This window comes from Hippopotamus amphibius, chromosome 4, assembly GCF_030028045.1.
Source record: "Hippopotamus amphibius kiboko isolate mHipAmp2 chromosome 4, mHipAmp2.hap2, whole genome shotgun sequence".
NCBI classification, from domain to species: domain Eukaryota; kingdom Metazoa; phylum Chordata; class Mammalia; order Artiodactyla; family Hippopotamidae; genus Hippopotamus; species Hippopotamus amphibius.
The window spans coordinates 45,369,878-45,390,107 of record NC_080189.1 but is presented as its reverse complement, the minus strand read 5'-3'; the positions used below and the strand labels follow the sequence as shown (position 1 = coordinate 45,390,107).

Here is a 20,230-nt window from a genome sequence, read left to right as displayed (position 1 = left end):
ATGTTTCTTAAAAAAATAAACTACAGTTACTGTTTATAACAGAAAAAACTGCTTACCTGCAGGAAGCAAGCTGTTTCATAAAGCTGTTCTACAGTGCTGTCATTTATTGCCAAGTTACCCGTGTATGCATACGTTATTATTATCTGTAAGGTGGCTGAATCCACATTCCTCAGGTGTATGTGTGTCTGTTTGCTTTCACTTAGTCCACTCATGAACATGGCCCTACAGTAGAGAGAGGGAAAAACAAATGTAAAGCTAAAAAGAAAAAGTAGGCAACATGGGATGTTTATTTCGGGTATTTGCTGATGGACAACTTATAGGGAAAGCTTAAGGGAGACAACAGAAAAGTATAATCAGTGCCAGATATACCAAACTATTCCACTAATGCCATTCTGAGTGCTAACATCAAAATTAATTTACTCCTTATATTCGTACAGTGGAATTCAGCAATAAAAAGGAACTCTATTGATACGTACTACAACACGGACAAACCTCAGACAAACCTCAAAATGATGCTCAGTGAAAGAAGGCAGATACAAAAGGCCACATACTGTATGATTCCATTTATAGGAAATGTCCCCCCAAAGCAAATATACGGAGGCAGAAGGGAGATTAGTAGTTACCTAGGGCAGTGGGTAAGAACAGTGAGTGACTGTAAATGGGCACAAAGTGATGGAAATGTTTCCAACTAAATTGTAGAGATGGCTGTACAGCCCTTTAAATATACTAAAATTCATTTAATTGTATGTAAATCAGATCTCAATAAAGCTGTTAAAAATTTCATTTACTCAAATGATTTCCTAAAAATATGCAGGACAGTTTCCTAAAAATTTATTACATGCAGGAAAATACACTAGAAAGGCAATTACTGTTGTGGCGAATACAAAGTAAAATGCCCATATATACAGGAGAGCTGAAAAAAATGCAAAGAATATTACTTGCATGTGTAGAAAAGCCTATAGTGATCAAAAGTGGCTATCACAACAACTAGCCTGGGTCCATCAAGGAAAAGAAGATGAAAAAGGCTTTAAAATGGATGAAATAGTGAGTCAGGGTAGGACATAAGAAACGTTTTTCCCATGGACATTGCTGAACATAAGGGCTCATGCAAGACACTGGAAAGACGAGTGGCAATCAGATCACAGAGGGCTTTTTCTTTGGCCGCACCACATGGCACGTGGGATCTTAGTTAACCCACCAAGGATCAAACCCATGCCCCTTGCATTGAAGTGCGGAGTTTTAACCACTGGACGGCCAGGGAAGTCCCAAAGGGCTTTTAAAATGAGATACAGGAGGGAATTCCCTGGCGGTCTTAGTGGTTAGGACCTGGTGCTTTCACTGCTGGGGCCCAGGTTCAATCCCTAGTTGGGGTAAGATCCTGCAAGCCCCTCAATGTGGCCAAAAACAAAACAAAAAAGTACACACACAGACATACAAGTCTGAGCCTTTTCTTGTAGATACTGAAAAACACTGAAGGGTTTTAGGCATGGATTTATTAGCATAATAAAATGTATTCTAGAATGAATATTTTGTACTTGCAGACCTCAAAGGCCAAAGGCTGGAGATAGGAAAAATCGTTCTGCGGCTACTACAATAATCTAGATTATAAGTAAGAACCACCCGAGCTAAGGTGGTATAAAGGGATACAAAAGCTTTTACAAAAAACCAACAAGATACAGCGATTTTCTGAATGTAGGGAATAGAAGAGAGTAGGAAGTAGAGAAAGAATCAAAGCTATCTGTTTATTTTCAAGTAAGTGTCTGAAGGAAATATTGTTAACCACTGAGAGAAAAATTGTAAGGTTAAGGAAAAAAGTTAATCTTGCAAAAAAAGGAGTTAAATTTTAGACATGTTTAATTTGAGGTGTGAACAGCTGAGTCAAATGGAAATAATACAATAATCAGTTAAGTATTTAATACTACTGGAACTCTGAAGGTCAGGCATTAATGCAGGAGACTGTGAATTATCTACAAAACGACACGTGTTAATAAAAGCCAAGTAAGTTATCTGAGAGCGACTAAAAAGCTAAAAGAAACCCATCCAGAATCCCAGTGACCAACATGCAGTAGAGTTCAATTAGAAGAAAAAAGAATGACAGAAATGTTCTTATTTCATCAGAGAAATAAGATCAAGCCAGTCAGAACAATGCTACTCAGGGCAAGAGGTAGGGTGTCAAAAACTGTAGAGTCTATAGATGATACTCAGTATTCTTGTTAAAGTAGCTACAGGATGCTTTTCTAAGACCCTTCAGCCTATAGATGTTATTATGCATCTGTCAAACCAAAGATGTGCCTTCGGAGATACTTTAGTATTCTAGACATTTTTCAATAAATTGAATACTCAAAAAAAAAAAAAAAAAAACCCAACCTGTAGAGTCAAGGGTAACAAACACTGTAAAAGCAATTAGTCACTGGTGATTGCTGGTGCAGCTCAGAATGAGCAGTAAGAACAGCAACTAAACTTCAGGCAGTTAGGGAATGGAAGAGTGGCAAAAACATCAATCAAGGTGGTTGATAACTTCTTCCCAAAGAATACAGAATGGCCATAAAATAAACCCAACCAACTAATGGAGAGCAGGAAGTGTTGTTGAAAAATATCCAAAATGTGACAAGAAACTTTAATAAAAACACCTATTGCTACTGGTGTCACTTGTTTGACATGGGAGAATGGGAGATTACCATAAGCAACCTGGAAAAGAACTATAAGAGCTCTGAGTAAAAATGGAAGATTTAGGGGTCACATGCTTTTGTGTCTGTTCCAGTAGAAGGTATTTAACTTTGGAAAAGGAAGTAGAGCAAGGGAACAGCTGACTATAAAGATGACACTGAGACTGGTTATTCTAGACTATGGTTTATGACACCAGACGATGGACTTCTGTGAGGGAACAACGCTTCCTGAAGACAAAAGATTAGCAGAAGCCTAGCCAACTTGGGTATACAAATTTTAAATATACTTTTAAAAGAAAGAGTAAATACTGAATTGTATAATATTATAGGAGGCTGAATTATCATGGTGGAAGAGGTGCTGAGTAATTCTCAAGTAATCCCCTTCATTTGAGGTCTAAAATGAACTGTATACGTTACTAAGAAGTAGAAACCACTATTTCAGAGGTTCTTTGGATTTTAGAAGTTCTTTTGATACTCAGTGGGATGGAACTGGTAAACTACAAAGGAGGGCTGTATCTAGCTCAAAAGGCAAAATTTCTAATAGTAAATTTCTAATGATGAGGACTGATAGCCACATTATATGTAAGGATACCAAAATCTATGAACCTGAAAACAGAAAAGATCAAGTTATTATTGTGGGAATATACAATAACAATAATCTACACAGTCCAGAGAAGAGATAGATACGGGAGGAAAAATTAATATGTGTTTTCATCTTTGTGGATTATGAAGCTGGCCCAGACACAGGATTTTAAAGATGGATGGCTTTAATCTCAAACATGGATAGGGCTATTCTTTCCACTGTTATTTCTACTTCTTAGCATCTGATTTACTTTAGGGAGAATATACTCTCTCAGAACACCAAGGATGCTAAAGAAGGGAACTACCTAGTGATAATAACAGCAGCCTTAAAGAGATTGTGTTTTTAAGATTGTAACATTAATGAAATATTTTAACTTCTCAGTCTTCAGGAAAACCAATTCCAACCCAATTAAAGATAAATAACACCTCATGGCTAGCGAATTTAAAGAATACTGTGTTATCTATACAATAAAAAATAAACTTAACAAGGATGAAAAAAAAAGGGAAGACACCTAGCCCATACACCCAAATGCTACAGCTGATGCTGACAACTCGGAAAATCTGTAGAGAGAATTTCTGCACAGGATGGAAAGTTACACAAGACAAACGCTAATACACTACCACAAAAGACTCAACTCTATGATTACAAATATCAATCTGAAAATCCACAACTAAAGCATAAAGCTTGTTCTAATAATGGATAATCAATTTGTAATTAATAGCTATTAAAAAGAGAGAACCGATGGGCCCAGGTTTGATTGAATCTATAACCTAGAATTTCTAACACCATGTACCAAGCCAATAAATATGAAAAAACAAAAACAAACAAAAAAACTGACCATCACAATCATCTGAGAAGCTCTTAAATATACAAATCCTGAAATCTAACTCAGACCCACTGAATCATGATTTCTAGATCTGAAATCCAAGAATCTCCATTTGTAGAAGCACAAGAGGATTCTGAGCATCCTCTAGATCCACAAGATTCTCTAGAACCACTGTTTGCAAATACGCAAAGCTTTCTAAGATAGAAAATCAGTGTCTGACGTTGCATGAAATATTCACAGCTAAACCTGAAACAATGGCAGGCACAGCAAGGCAAATAACATTTGGGCCTTAGCTTCTGTAATCATCATGAGATGTGTTATACTGAGGAATGTCGAGTTTCTACACCTTCGTGTAAGTTAGCCTTAAAAAGTCAATATTAAATCTGTCCTGTCTACAGCTGCCACTAAAGAGCAGCAGAAGATAACTTTCATTGCTGATCTCCACTCATGCCACTTAAGATTTGTAGTAGGAATATACTGTCCATATTTAATTCATCTTTATTCACTCTGTCCCTTTCAAATATTATGTAAAAATTCAACCTAAGGGCAGAGACCAAACAGAGGAATTTCTATGCCTTAATTCTATTCCTCCCATGAAACACATAATAAAGGGAAAACCTACCTTAAAAAGATTAAAAGTTGCAAAAGATCATAAAAATGTAAAGTTAAGCTTTATTTATTTGTAATTAGCAAACAACTAAATCAACTTCTATATTCTGAAGCACAGAGAACAAAAACATTTTTAATTAACTATTTCAATCTGGCAAGGGTCTGGTAAGGCTAAAAGGATATCACAAATGATAAAAGTAACCAAGAGTGAGAAAAGGAACTCATTTTTGCAAAGGAAGTAAAAGTCCTTAACATGTCTAAACAGTACCAATTATCTTCTAAAAGTTATTATTAAGCCTACTGTAACTCTTAAATTTATAAACAATGACTGTTTTCTAAATTTTACATTTTAAAATCTCAAGAGTAAGTGAAAATTACCCCATTTGATTTCCTTTTTCTTTCAATGAAAAAATAGCATTCTGAACCTTCTTGCCTCCCCATCATTAAAACTTTACCTTTGTTAATTTCAACAATTTTTTTTTTTTTGTACTTATTCCTTTGTAAAAACTTTTTTTGCCTGTCCCTTACTTACACACTCAATAAGGTGATTTGGCAAGCAAATCACCCAAATAGAAAATTTACGCAAAACATTAAGACATCTAATTTTTTTTAATTAAATAATGTTTAAAAGAATTCCTATTAAAGGATTAAAAAGAGCTACATTCTGCATTTGAAATTACAAACTAACCAAGATTAAAGTACTTACCTAAAATAAGAGCTACATGTTGCAAGAACCATCTTATGACAAGGGAACTCAGAGCCCTCGACAATTAACACTATGTCAGTAAACAACTGCTGTTCATAAAACAGTTTTAACTGTTCCAACAAGGACACAGCATATTCAGTATTGATCTGCTTTTCGTCTTGAGTGGACATGACTGTATTCCATTAATATCTCCAGGAACAGATTAGAAAAGTCAGTCTTACTGATGGAAGGTCAAGTGAATGCTTCAGAAATAAAGGAGAAACTCTAAGTGCTGTTATCTGCAGTATTCAGAACCAAGACTGACACATTCACTAATGAATAGTATCTCCTTATAGGCTTAGAATCACTACTAGGTCATCCTGTGTTAATTAGGTTCTTCAGAGTTTTTCAACACAGCCTGCAGACATCTTGCTCGAATTTGCAATTGTTGTTCAGCTCATGAGTGAAAGAGAATAACACACGAGGTAGATTTTGTGGCAACATCCTATGTTCTGTGGATCCTCTGGAGTAACTAAAAAGAAAAAAAAGTTCAGTTAGGATATCTAGGCCAGTATATTTTTAGAATACAATGTTTAAAATGGTAGACTTAAATATGAATTATATTTTTTTGAAGTTCAACTTTAGACATTACCATAAAAATGAAACATGAGAAAAGGGACATTTTAAAAGTTTATTACATTTGTAATTTTGTTAACTTTTTGCCTTCTATACAAAATATAAACATTCTAGAAAATAAGGAACACATCAATAAGCATACATTTTTAAAAAGTTCTTTAAAGATAACATTTAAATTACCAGCAAAGTCAGCTCTCCTACTTATTTGTTTAGAAACAATACATAACTGTAAGAGAAAAAAAAACCCTTTCTCTTGCAAAGATTCTCATTTGGGGAATATAATTTAAATGTATTCATACAGGCTTTAATATTTAAATTACTTAAACTATATGATACATAGATTGAATTTGTTTTTTTCCAAAGCATAAACTATATAAAAATCTGCAGTTCAATACTGTGACGGAAGTAAATACAATGTATTTCTCCATACAGTGGTTCCTTCCCATAAGCCTTTATAAGAACATACAACTTTACTGAAAAACAAAACATAAAACATTATAAAATAGAGAAATGTATTCCTACATGAAGACTTCATATTATGTTCTCAAAATGTGTAAATTTAATACAAATCCAATTTTCATAAGATTCATTTGGAAGAATTCACAAAAACTGCCAAGATATTTGTGGGGAAGGGAGGGCAAGTTTTTCCTCTTGACTCTTATCAAATATTAAAATATATTACAATTCTACAATAAACCCTAGTAAACAAAAATAAGTAAATACAATAAGTAAATATGTAAATACAATACACTCAAGTAAAAAAAAAGACATTAGATGTGATAAAGATAAACAAGGCATTTCAAACTAGAAGATTGGGTTATTTCAATAAATAATGTTGGAACAACTGGTTACCCACTGGAGGGAAAAAAACCCACCCAAGTTTTAGTCATACTGCATACCATTCATCAAAAGAAATTCCAGCTGCATTAAAGTTTAATTTAAAATGTTAATCTAGAAACCAGTATTTACAACACATGGCAAAGGAATTACAAATCAGCAAAAATATATAGAATATAGTGCTTAATAACAGTTATTAAAAACTATCACCTATTTCCTAATTAGATGACTCTTAGTTTCATAATCAGAAAGTCAAGCGCTGTTGACATGAAACCTATAAATATATTTGACCATCACTGGAACCACTAATATTTTTTCTCACAAAAATATCATCCATATGTCAAAGAGAAAATCACATTGTACTTCCTTGCCAAACTATATCATTACATGAACTGCAAACGACGTAGACTGTCAATTTCCACCCATGTTAACTATATGGAAGTAACTAAAACAGGTGCAAAAGGCAGAGACTTTGGGTCATTTAAGGAAATTACTTTGCTCTTCCACATCTGAAAGTTACACTATAAATCTAAGTTAAGACAAATATTGTATGCTAACTCACATATACGGAATCTAAAAATGGTACTGATGAACTCAGTGACAAGAACAAGGACGCAGATGAAGAGAATGGACTGGAGAACTCGAGGATTGGGGGGGCGGGGGGTGAAGGGGAAGCTGAGATGAAGTGAGAGAGTTGCACAGACATATATATAGTACCAACTGTAAAAGAGATAGCCAGTGGCAAGTTGTTGTATAACAAAGGGAGTCCAACTCGAGGATGGAAGATACCTTAGAGGACTGGGATGGGGAGGGTGGGGGGGACTCGAGGGAGGGTGGGGGGGGAGTTGAGGGAGGGAGGGAATATGGGGAAATGTGTATAAAAACAGATGACTGAACTTGGTGTACCCCCCCAAAAATAATAAAAAAATAAAAAAGTAAAAAAATTCAATCAGGAAAAAAAAAAATCTAAGTTTACTACTATAACCTCTAAGGCTAATAATACCTAAAATCACTGGCTATTTTCCCATAGTAATAATGCAGCAAGGCCCAACGTTACTGAGGGTGTGGGAAAATGAACATTCTTACACAGGAGTATAAGTCGATACATACCTACAAGCCCTTAATCAAAACTCTTGGAGTCAGCTATTCTCTGGAATTTAGAATTTTTCAGATCTTACAGAGGTAATGTGGTACATATATCATGTATTACAAAAAACCTGGGGCAAAGCTCCATAACTGAACATCCTACTATTTTCACTGAGGGAAATATGAACAGTGTGAAAAATAACACTATATACAGTCTCATGTAACTTCAGGTCAAGTTTTGCAAAAAAAATTTTTTTAAACTTGATTTTAAGAGTTTGAATTTCAGAACTGCAAAAGAAGTATTATAGAAGATATAAAATTTGGCACTGAAAATGCTTAATACCTCAATCTTTCAATTTTACCTCTAAAAATTTATCTTACAGAAATGCACATATTAATAGACTAAAAGTCCTAACCCCAGCTGCAGGACCCAAAATTGTCCCCATCCATATTTAAACCAGGTGACAGGAACTGGTGGCCAGGGCCAGGATGGATTTAGATTACACTCTAGACTCCAGAATTCCTTGTAGGGTAGCTATACAGGTTCACACTAGTCATTTCTCTAAGACCTCAAACTATGACCTAATTTCTTTGCAGTGATTTTTTTGGACTTATGTCTCGGTTTTACTAGATTTGATTTCTTTTTATCACATGCATGAAACTATTAAAACAACTGAAGTCTGCTTTTAGAATATTACACAGTGAGCCAACTTTAAATAATCTCATTGTCACTGCTTTATATACTCCTATTCCAACCCCTTCCTTTGTAATCTGGGGTACAGTTTTTCTTCCTAATAAAGTAATTTTTATTTATGATATCTTAATATTAAAATAGGTAGAAAAAGCAACTCATTCAGACATCATATTAAGTAAGTAAACTTAATTTAAACAGATCTGTATCTAGTACAATTCAAAATAAAATTCAGTGTTGCCTCTCTGGGAACAAAGACTTCATAATGTATTAACTAAAAATGTGAAAACTGACAAAGTTTAAGATAATCAACAACAACAATCTTCAAATGCTCATATTTTTTATAACAAGATTCCTTCTTTCCTAAAAATAAAACTTAAAAAATATAATTAATTTCCCAACTTGTTCCAGAAAAAAAAACAACAACAAACAAACTTAAAAATCAATATCCTCCATGGACCTAGAGACTGTCATACAGAATGAAGTGAGTCAGGAAGAGGAAAACAAATATCATATATTAACACATATATGTGGAATATAGAAAAATGGTACAAATCAACCAGTTTGCAAGGCAGAAATAGAGACACATATGTAGAGAACAAACATACGTGGACACCAAGTGGGGAAAGTGGGGGTTGGGGGGAATGAATTGGGAGACTGGGATTGCCATATATACATTACTATTAAGAAAAAAAAATCAACTTGTACACTTTAAATATATGCAGTTTATTGCAAGTCAATTGCATCCCAATAAAAGTTCTTACAGGAAAAAAAATCAATATCCTACACACTCTGAAACATTTCACAAACTCTGTATTATATTACTTAATAACCGATGATTTGACACATTTTATGAATTTTCCTTTTAATAAGCATATTGTACCATATATCATCCTGTGTTATACCTAAAGTTAGTTCCAAGAAAAAAAAAGTGATATTCCCTGTTGTCTGTCGAAGTTAGTACCCTCAAGACTTCGCAATTCTCAAGTATCAATGAAATTGTTTAATTTTCTATTATAAATTAATGGCTACTTAAATTTAACTCAACAAATGTTTGAGTATTTACTAAGTGCTGGTCATTGTATTGTACTCTAAGTACTCAGACTGAGAGTTGCCAACCACAAGAACTCCAAGACACCAAGTATATTTAATCTTACCATAGCCAAACCATGACTATCATTTAAAAACAGGGTTTTTAAAAAACCAATTATTTCAGGGACTTCCTAGATGGCGCAGTGGTTAAGAATCTGCCTGCCAATGCAGGGGACAGGAGTTTGAGCCCTGCCCCAGGAAGATACCACATGTCACAGAGCAACTAAGCCTGTGCGCTGCAACTACTGAGCCTGAGCTCTAGAGCCCATGAGCCACAACTATTGAGCCCACGTGCCACAACTACTGAAGCCCACGTACCTAGAGCCCGTGCTCCACAACAAGAGAAGCCACCACAATGAGGAGCCCACATACCACAATGAAGAATAGCACCCCATCGCTGCAACTAGAGAAAGCCCGTGTGCAGCAATGAAGACTCAACACAGCCAATAAAAAAATAATAAATCCAATAAATAGAGTAAAAAAAAAACCCAATTATTCTAGACAAACTCAAAAATAAAAAGAGGCAGGCAAATGAATAAAATCTAGCTATCTTGATCTTTCATTTCCAAACTTTTGATAAGAGACATAATACAAGAAAATTTTTTCCTTTATCAATGTAGCTCAAGTAAAATAAGCAAAGGAGGCAGCTGGCACTTGCTCTCACTGCTAACACTGGTTCACATCACAGAGGAAGGAAAAAGTTATTGAAGACCTATTAAACCTTCTGATTTTGTTAACATATGCAATGATTATTTAATTAAAAAATCCAAACTTTCAAAAGGTATACTATTTTTTTTTTTTTCATACTTTTTTTTTTTGGCACACGGGCTTAGTTGCTCCGCAGCATGTGGGATCTTCCTGGAGCTGGGATCGAACCCATGACCTCTGCATTGGCAGGCGGATTCTTAACCACTGCGCCACCTAGGAAGCCCCTATACTACTTTCTTTTCTCAACATAAAGACAAGATATTTTAGGCTTTGCAAGACATTAAGGTTTCTGTCCCAAATGTTTAATCTGTTGTTGCCTGAAAGCAGCAAAAGTCAACATGTGAACAAATGGATGTGATTGTTTTAATAAAATGTTATTTACAAAAACAGACTGCAGGCCAAATGTACCAATCTCTGCTTCAGGCTACTTTTTGATCAAATATTAAGAATTAAAAAAAAAAAAAAAAAAGTCAGTGACAGGGACTTCCTAGGTGGGCAGTGGTTAAGAATCCGCCTGCCAGGCTTCCTAGGTGGCACAGTGTTGGTTAAGAATCTGCCGGCCAAAGCAGGGGATACGGGTTCGATCCCTGCTCCAGGAAGATCCCACATGGCACAGAGCAACTAAGGCTGTGCACCACAACTACTGAAACCCATGCACCTAGAGCCCGTGCTGCGCAACAAGAGAAGCCACGGGCAATGAGGACCGTGCACCACAATGAAGAGTATCCCCTGCTCGCCGCAACTAGAGAAAGCCCGCGTGCAGCAACAAAGACCCAACACAGCCAATAAATAAATAAATACCCCCAAAATTTGATATTAAAAAAAAAAGAATCCACCTGCCAGTGCAGGGGACACAGGTTCGATCCCTGCCCCAGGAAGATACCACATGCCATGGAGCAACAAAGCCCGTGTGCCACAACTATTGAGCCTGTGCTCTAGAGCACATAAGCCACAACTATTGAGCCCATGTGCCGCAACTACTTAAGTGTGAGCGCCTAGAGCCCATGCTCTGCGACAAGGGAAGCCACCACAATGAAAAGAAGCCCCCGCTCGCTGCAACTAGAGAAAGCCCGTGTGCAGCAACCAAGACCCAACACAGTCAGTAAATAAATAAATAAATTTTAAAATTCTCCTAAAAAAAAAAAAAGCTGGTGATGAAAATACACAATTCAAGCTGTTTTCCCTAAAAGACTGTTCTCCCTTCAGATCACAAAAACAAGCAAAAAGCACAAATCTTAAATGCTTGAAAGTTGAATATAATTCTTAATCTAACCTGTATATATTCCACTTTTCAACTTAAAATATTTTAACATCTCTTACCCAATCACACAACTGCTTTCTCCACTTACTACAAGCTCAGTGCACATTTTTTTAAAAAATCTAGTGTGAGTATCCTTTATTAAGGTTAGAAAAAAAAGTCATTTTTTTCTAAAGATAATCTGCTGAAAAAAACTCATGAGAAAAAACTTAAAAAAAAAAACTATTTTAGAGTCAAAACCACTTTTTTTAAATCAACATATTTACATACATTTGAAAAATAGAAGATGTATACAAGACAATGCCTGTGTAAAAACATTTAGTGAACACATGGAGTCATTAGATGAACCAAGGGCCAAAGACTGGGAAACCACTATTACATGCCACCTTTCATGGTACCAGGCACCTCAGGATTAACAGAAAGGTCCTATATTTTAAAGCTGGTTGCTGGAACATATCCCACAGTGAAAAGCCAATTAGAATAAGAATTAAATAGGAGTCATACAAATATGATAAAGTACAATGTACTCTGGCATAAAATCTATGCATATTCTTACTTCTAAATCCTGGGCTCAATTTAATATTTTTGATTGATCTGCTTGATGGTAGAGAATAACAGCAATGAATAAGGTTAGAATGTTACACATAGGATGAGCTCCTTTCCCCTACCTTTAACCGACTTTCTGCAAATAAGTACAGAACAAAGACTAACGTGTTTAAACCTAAGAGCTTCCTAATAAGAGTAGAAAATTTACAAATTAATTAAGATTGAGGGAAAAAAAGCAAGAGCAAAAATTTTGATTCTACCATTTTCTCTAGGATACCTAAGCCTCCAAGGTTCTATTGAGTGAATTTCACCACACAAAACAGTTTCAAAACAGACATTCTGCTATTAAATGGTCACCAGGATTAAACAGGTCAACAACCCATAGCAACATATACAATTCTACTTAAAAATCTGAAACACCTCTTATGGAAAGTTATTTAAACAGGCTTTCCTCTCTTGAATAATCAATGTGACTATAAAGTAAAATTTCACAGAGCTAACCTGTTTTTCATTTTCACCATAACATCAGAAATGTAGAAAAATCCAACTTTCAAAGTACTTTTAGAGTTGACCTTTGAACAGCATGGGTTTTAACTACACAGGTCCAGTTTTTGTGAATGGTAAATACTATACAGTACTACACGACCTGCAGTTGGTTGAATCCTCAGATTCAGAACCACAGATATGTAAGAACAAAGAATCTGGAGGGCTGACTATAAGCTACATGAAGATTTTCCAGTGTTAGGAGGGTTGGCGCTCCAACCCCGTGTTGTTCAAGGGTCAGTTGTACTCCAGAAGTTTAAGTTGGTTGTCTGAAATCCTCACTTCACTTTCCTATAAAATAGCAGTGTAAAAAAAGTGTTTAAGTCTTTAGGCTACAAAAGCCAAAATATGCCCAAAAGTGTATCTGCAAAGAAAATTTACACAAAGTAAATGCTACTATAATACTTATAATTTAAAAGTAATATTAAGAATAAATTTAATAGAATCTAAACATTGATATTCAAGGAACAGAAATCAAGATTAACTGGAAAAAAAGTATGAAATATTAAAATTAAAAAAAAAAAATTCCAAATACTTTCACAGGTTGTAGAGGTTGATGGCAGTGGTTTTTATTGTGGGAGCAGATGTGTCTAACTTCACTTTGAAATCTAGTTTTCATTCCCACAGGTATCTCATTTATAGTGCCCTTCCCCAGAGTAGCTATAGAAAGACAAACAGATACAAAACAAGCTTTTCCTATGTTATACAGGCAAGACCTGGAGGATGAAGGAAAGCATAAAGGATTAAATAACTACTGAATGTGAAAATGAAGCTGATCAGCAGTTAACTGAGCTGTATATGTAAAATGAGGAAGGATTAAAAAGATGGAGAAGAGGCTGCAAATAAGGACCACACAAAAACTACATAGTAAGGATGAAGCAGTGATTTAAAAAGTAAGGGCAATAGGCTATAGGTCATCATCTGTATGAAGCACTTTCAAGATGTATATTATTAACTTAGGTGATGCTCCATCTTCCAGTGCTACAAATGTCAATACAGAAGATCGAAAACTTGTTAGAAAGAATACAAGGCATTCTGAATATCAAGTATTGCCAAAAACTTAAGAGCACGATCTGTGGAGCCAAATTACTTGGGTTGAAATCCCAATTCTGCAACTTACTAGTTGTGTGACCTTTCGTAAGTTATTTACTTTCTGTATTGTATTAAGCTCATCTGTAAAATGGGGGATAAAAATAGAATTCTTCTCAAAGAATTAAAGATTACACGACTTCTATGAAGAGCCTGGAACAGTGCCCGACATGGAGCACTACTACTGTGTGCAAAAAAGAATCTGCAATTATTTTTCTTAATGCACTTACTGGTCAAGCTTTTTGTAGCACCTTCCCAACTTTTGAATCTTCACACCTATACAGATCTAAGGGTCCCAATTACAAGGTTTCAACACTCAAACACAGTTTTCTTTTCACCCTGGATGAATATTTTAGTAAGAGAAATTTATTCAAAGATTTTAAGAAGTATTTTGATAGTATAAATCATGAAACAAACTAGTATAACAAAGACTAACCTTGTGAAGGCTGATGCCCGTGCAGAAAAACTAAATGATGCCGGTCATAAAACAAGCCCTTCTTCATTTCAGTGAGAAGATAGGTTTCTCCTTAGGGAGGACAAAATACTGGTGCCAGAAATAGTTTGCTTTCAAATTATCAAAACAACTCTGACAGTTGAGAATGTTTGGAAGACCACCTGATCTTCAGATTGATTGTCAACCACTACACAAAAAGAATTTTTTGGAATTGTGACAAAACATCAATTAAAAAATCATCTTGCCTTTTAAAGAATGTTATCAGTTTGATACATTTCAGTACAGCTTCCTCTACTCTAATCAAGTTCAGAGCCTAGCTCTATTCCCTTCTGCTCCCCCATTCCAACTATACTGAAAAAACTACATGGCTCCATTAAGTTGATTATGCTCAGTACCCAAAGTAAATTCAGGTCACAAGAATAAGCTTCTGTTCTACATTATGATTAATAAGTTATCTCACTTTTAAAAAATTAAACAACATAAAGGAGACACCATCTGTGATAGAATAATCATATGAGTATTGTTATGTCCTTTTATTTTGGTTATCACTTGTCTTTTTTCTTCTCAGCTCTGCCGACTTAAGAAAGCTGGAGAAATATAAAGCAAAACTCACCTTAACTTTTTTTAATGGGATTTCATTTTCCATCAAATCAATGATTTTTTTTTCAATCACAAAAGCAGAAGAAAATATTTCCCAGATATTAAATGTATTCATGAGGTCATTAAGGGCATAGCCACTTAACAATGATTATGACTACTTAAATTTCTCAGTTTCTTTTTAAAAAAGGGGGGGGGGTAAACTGGGGAATACTTAGAATCCTCTGCCTACCATGGAACCTACTACACGTTGCCACTTGTCAGAGCTGAGAAGAAAAGGGAAGGCTTTAAAAAGCCATCTCTCATTAAATGACTGTATTTTCTCCAAATCTTCTACAATAATCCCTTCTTCCCATACAGAGGAATCTAGGTACTGAGAAATCCTGGCAAGGGAACCACGAATAACCTTCATATACTTAAAAAGATACTTGAATCAACCTACCATTTCTAATACCCTGAGTTATTTAAATATCACCTGCTCTATTCAAACTCCACAAAACTGAAAATGATAAGACTAAGATATAATGAAGGACTTTGACATTTTCATTCATATAATTTTTTATGACAGCAGGCCAATCCTTTTTCCTGGTCTTAGGAATGTGAGCAAGAAGAAAAACAGCTCTTTTCTAAGTAAATGAGTAAAATCTTTGGGAAAATCAAAGTACCCTTTGGCCTTTATGACTGCATTCAAGTTTCTATGAATTCACCATCCACTTTAAACACATTAAGTGTTCAACGTTTGGATTTTATGAACAACCTCATTATTTCCATTAACCAGGAGAAAGAAGAATCTATGGAGTGTGGACTAAAGTACTGTGACACCTCTATTCCCACCCATTTCCTTAAAGGCCATGTGAATAAAGTTAACAGATTTTATGGCAATGCTTATGAGAGCAAAAAGGAGAGAAGAGTTATAGCACTTAAAACTCCTCCCACAAAACTATCTGTAGAGACAATAGAATTATGTGGAAAAGCACAAACTATAAAGCAAGTTCAACAGAAATGCCATAGCCCTGTACTGTTTACTAAGGACAACAACCTCTTGAGAATTTCAGGGCCCAATCTAAAGGGGCTTCAATAAGCACTAGACCAACAAAAGATCAAAGTGAGTAAGTAAGCTTAACATTAGCAAAATTCCACATCATCAAGACTGGAAAACAACTGACTGGTTTGACTTTTCAATTTACTTTCGGTCAGAAAAAGTCCTTCTGAAAAAACGTCAGGAAAAAAGTCCTTACCAAAGGTTAACTAAAGAAAGTCACTCACAATTGCGAGATTTGAAGTCCATACCACTCAAATTCAGGCAAAAACTCACAACACAGAGGGAAGGAGGAAAAAAAAAAAAAACCAAATCACTCTGTCTTAAAAAAAAAAAAAAAGGAAAGGAAAGAAAAAGAAAATCACTGTTAATTAGTTGCCTCAATAGAAGAAAATGTTTTAGTCAGACCTCACTGCTGATAGGGTTGTTTCTGAATGCCTGAATGCTGAGCCAGACATACAGATTCATGTATCAACAACACGTGACCAGTCCTGTACCCTGCGTTTTTATAACGCTAACTGATATAGAATATAGATAGTTCACACAAACATACCCTTTCACAGTTAATTTTACATTTTAGGCTCTTTTTCTATTTTCATTTAAAGGGGCAATCGTGGCATCGGATAATTCGAGATCTGTGGAGGGTATACTATTCTCCCTTTGAGGTAGTGCAAAAAGAGATCTTAGATTAATGAACGAGAAAAGCCGTTAACTCAAAATAACCGCTCCACGTCAAACTAAGGGATATCCTACTCCACGGTTTCTCAATTCACAGGGAAAGGAAAGGTGGTCGAGTTCAAGTAAGTTAGCGATTTCACAGCCTAAAGTAAATACGTACACGATTTTCCGTTTCAAAGGGCAGTTTCTGCTTTCTTTTTAAAATCATCAATAGATCACAATGGGACCTCTGTTAATCTAGACATCTCTTGGTTACTTCAAAAGTACCGGGAAAGAAAAAAAAGACGCAAAGAAGGTCTTGCCCTGCTACTGCCCACCGTCTCGCGAACACGTCGCGAGTCCTTAAGGGAAGCAGCTGGATTCTGGCAACGTGGGCACCAGCCGGGGCCAGGGCACCGCCCGGGAGACCCGCGGCCGGAAACGCCCCCGCAAGTGGCGCGCCCCGCCGCCCCTGCCCCAAGCACCGGCCGGACGCCGCGCCGCAGAGGGGCCGCCGCCGGGTGTTGAGGGAGGCGCCGGCCGCCCGCGCCCCTCCCCCGCCCGCAGCGGAAGCGTCTCCGGTTTGAAAGATGCCGCCGCCGCCGCCCCCAGCCCGCCGAGCCACAAAGGGCCAAGCCCCCTCCCGCCGCGGCTCTCCTACCCCAATTCCGCCACAGGTCGTCCCGGGGTCCCCCCGCCCGGCGCTGGCGACGCCTGCTCACCCGAGTCCCTCAGTCCCGAGGGCTGGGATCCGGTGCAGCCGGCGGCCCCGAAGACACTGGGCCCCTCAGGCGCGGCGGCGGGGGCGTGGCCCTCCCGCCGCGGCTAGGGCCGGGGTCTCGCCTCCGCCTCCCTCCGAGGAAGGCTGGCGCCGCCGCCTCCCCTTCCTTCCGGTTTCCCCTCGCGCCCTCCCTCGGCCAGTCCGTCCTGAGCGGAAAGCAGCGTCCTCTCTGGGCGCCGCTGCACGCTCCACAAGGCCCGACCACCGCCAGACTCCTCCCCCGGGAGCCGCGCAGCCCGCCCGCGCCGCCTCGTCAGCCCCGGGGCCGCGCGACGCGCGGCTCTCCGCTCCCGCCCCGCCCCTGAGGCGCGCTCTCGCCCCCTTGGCGGGCCCCCTCCGAGGCCCGGGAAGGCGCGGACAGCAGACCGTGGGCCAGCCTTCGCCAGGTTTCCCTTCCTGCTGCTCGCGCACGCCTAGCGGCACAAACGTCGCTTTTGCAGTTTCCCGGGTTCTTGAGAACCCCCCTCGCCCGCCCTTACCCTCGCTTCCCCCGCCCTTTTCCTTTGCGGGATCCCACCGGAAAGCCAAAACAATTGGGTCTGCGCAGGCGCGTGGAGGAAGCGGAAAGAGCAGGAAGGGCGGGGAAGGCGCGAGGGGACTGAAAAGCGCTTTTGAAGGGGTTTCCCGGAGAAGGTCAGCGGAGAGTCCGTGGAGGACGCGTGCGCGGCGGAGGGGTCGCCCACGAGACGCGCGGCCTGGGGCGCCAGGGGTTTCGGGAGGTGGAGGCTTCAGGCCTAGCCTGACGAAAAGAGAGGCCGGAGAAATTCAGTGCTGGGAAATGCGGATAGCAGAACACCAAATTTTATGCCGTAGACTGATTGTTACCCCTTTGAAATACAGAAATTTGCAGGCTTAGTCGGGGAGTGGGAATGAGGAGGACTAGACAACTCCAGACCAGGGAAGAAAGGGAGATGGTGGGCGGCTGGCTGAGTGGGCTTTGTCTCTTCGACCCCTTCTCTCCAAAACGCTCCCCACTTAGGGGAGTTCCGTTTTCTTGACCTCATCAAGAGACGCTTCACGTCCTGGTCTCAAGGCCGAGGAAAAACTCCGAAGCAGCACCTGAAAGAGCTTGCGGTTCTGGGGAGGCTCTGCACGGCAAGCCTTGAGCTAGTTTGTACTGCAGTGCAGCGGCTACCCGCTCCCTGCAGTCAGTTCCAAAGGAGAGCCTTCAGCTTCACAAAGCGAAGGCTTTGTAGCATCTGTAGGCTGTGGCCCACACTGGTGTGGTTAACTTGGTACGGCTTGTTAGCCAGCAGGAAGTCGTAAATTTACTCTCATTTGATGTAAGTTATTCATAGATCAAAAATTGTCAGAAATGCCCACAAAGGCTACACCCACCTTCGTAACTTCCATTCTTGGCACAAGTCCAATCTGGAGAATGTACGTGACCAATTAGAAACTAAATGCATACACGTTACTAAGAGCCTTTCTTTAGGCCAGATTAAATCAACTGAATACACACCAAGATATACATATCTGGGAATACTGACAAAGGATTTTCCTGTAGAATCTAGAAACTAGATTAATTCAACAAATCTTTATTGACTGTCCAGTATGTTATCACTCTGCTTAGTCTGATTACATGTTTACATGTTTTGATATTTAACAACAATGAAGCTATACAAAAGATTCTGTCATTTAACAAACACTTGAGTTCCTATCCTGTGCCAGACTGCAACCTGGAGATGCAAAGCCTAAACAAGAAGGCAGAAACAAAAGAGTTTGTGTTACCTTCTCTAGAGGACTGACAGCCGTTTAAGATTTTTAAGGAAGAAAATATCTTGATAAGATTTTAGAAAAATAATTCTGAAGCATGGTGGATACTGGACCGGATGCAGGGATACTATATAGTTAGGCGGCTGTAAAAATAGTCCAGACAGGAGGTGGAGAGAGAGTCCAAACTAATGCAGTGGCAGCAAGGATAGTGAAACAGATGAACTTGAAACTAGCTAGATATAATAAACAAGACTTGGTTACTATGAGGATGAGGGAAAATATGAAGTGAAGGATGACTGAGTTTTCCAGTTAGGGTGACTAGATAGTAGTATCAGTAACTATAGGAAAAGTGGCTAATTGTGAGCATGAAAGAGAGTACTAAAAAGGTGTCATTTTAATAGCTGTACCATTAGGAATGCATATGGCTGCAAATAAAAAAGACTCTATTGCAATGGCTTAAAGAAGGGTCTATTTAGTCACATAAGTGTAGGTAGTCGGTTACCCTTGATTCAACATCTCAAGAACAGGAGAACCACAATTCCTGTGATTCTCATGACATTTCTCTCATGGTTGCAAGGTGGTTGCAGCAGTTTTGGTCTTTACACCATTGTTCAAGGCAAGGAAGATAGGGAAAGGAGTGGCTTCAGCTACCTTTTTCTTTTTCTGTTTTTTTTTCCAGGAAAGTAAAAGCATTCTCAGGATAATACTCCATACCCCCAACTCAGCAGACTTTCACATACATTTCATTTTCTAGAACTGTAATTCGGCCAGCTATAGCTATGAGGCCTTAGTTTTCACAAGCTCTAGCAAAAGGCTATCTGGGTCAGACAAATAGCAGTCTGCTACTTAGTTAATATTTACAGCAGCACTTTTTAACATTTAAAACACTGGGCTGGTAGGCTGGGTTGAAGCTTCTAGATTTTCAAAGAAGCCAGTCTTTTTGGTGTTTTATCTTAACTGGGAAAAGAACGGGTTGAACATTTATCCTCAAATATTTATACTTGTTTGCCATTCCTTCCCTCCTCAAAGTTTCCATCCCCTTAAAAATCCTCAGAAGGGACTGGAACAATCAGGAAGAAGGGGCTGCTGCAGGCAGAGGAGGCTGACTCCTGACAGCTGCGGTGGTATAAA

At 38.3% G+C, this 20,230-nt stretch overlaps 1 protein-coding gene across 7 annotated transcripts in view; it reads right to left on the bottom strand.

Moving 5' to 3' along the window:
• The window catches only part of KBTBD2 (kelch repeat and BTB domain containing 2), a 46,268-nt gene that overhangs the window by 5,305 nt on the left and 20,733 nt on the right, over positions 1-20,230 (bottom strand). Inside the window, exons 1-4 of one of the 7 annotated variants that reach the window (XM_057732099.1) lie at positions 16,784-16,844; positions 14,292-14,496; positions 5,391-5,901; positions 57-222 (exon numbers count right to left, since the gene is read on the bottom strand). In XM_057732099.1, coding sequence (XP_057588082.1) covers positions 57-222; positions 5,391-5,560 — 336 coding nt within the window. In that variant the 5' untranslated portion in view covers positions 5,561-5,901; positions 14,292-14,496; positions 16,784-16,844. Of the gene's footprint in view, positions 1-56; positions 223-5,390; positions 5,902-14,291; positions 14,497-16,172; positions 16,191-16,783; positions 16,862-17,263; positions 17,465-17,862; positions 17,882-20,230 lie in introns of those variants that run through there. The other 6 variants (XM_057732100.1, XM_057732104.1, XM_057732098.1 and 3 more) reach the window with 6 other exon arrangements.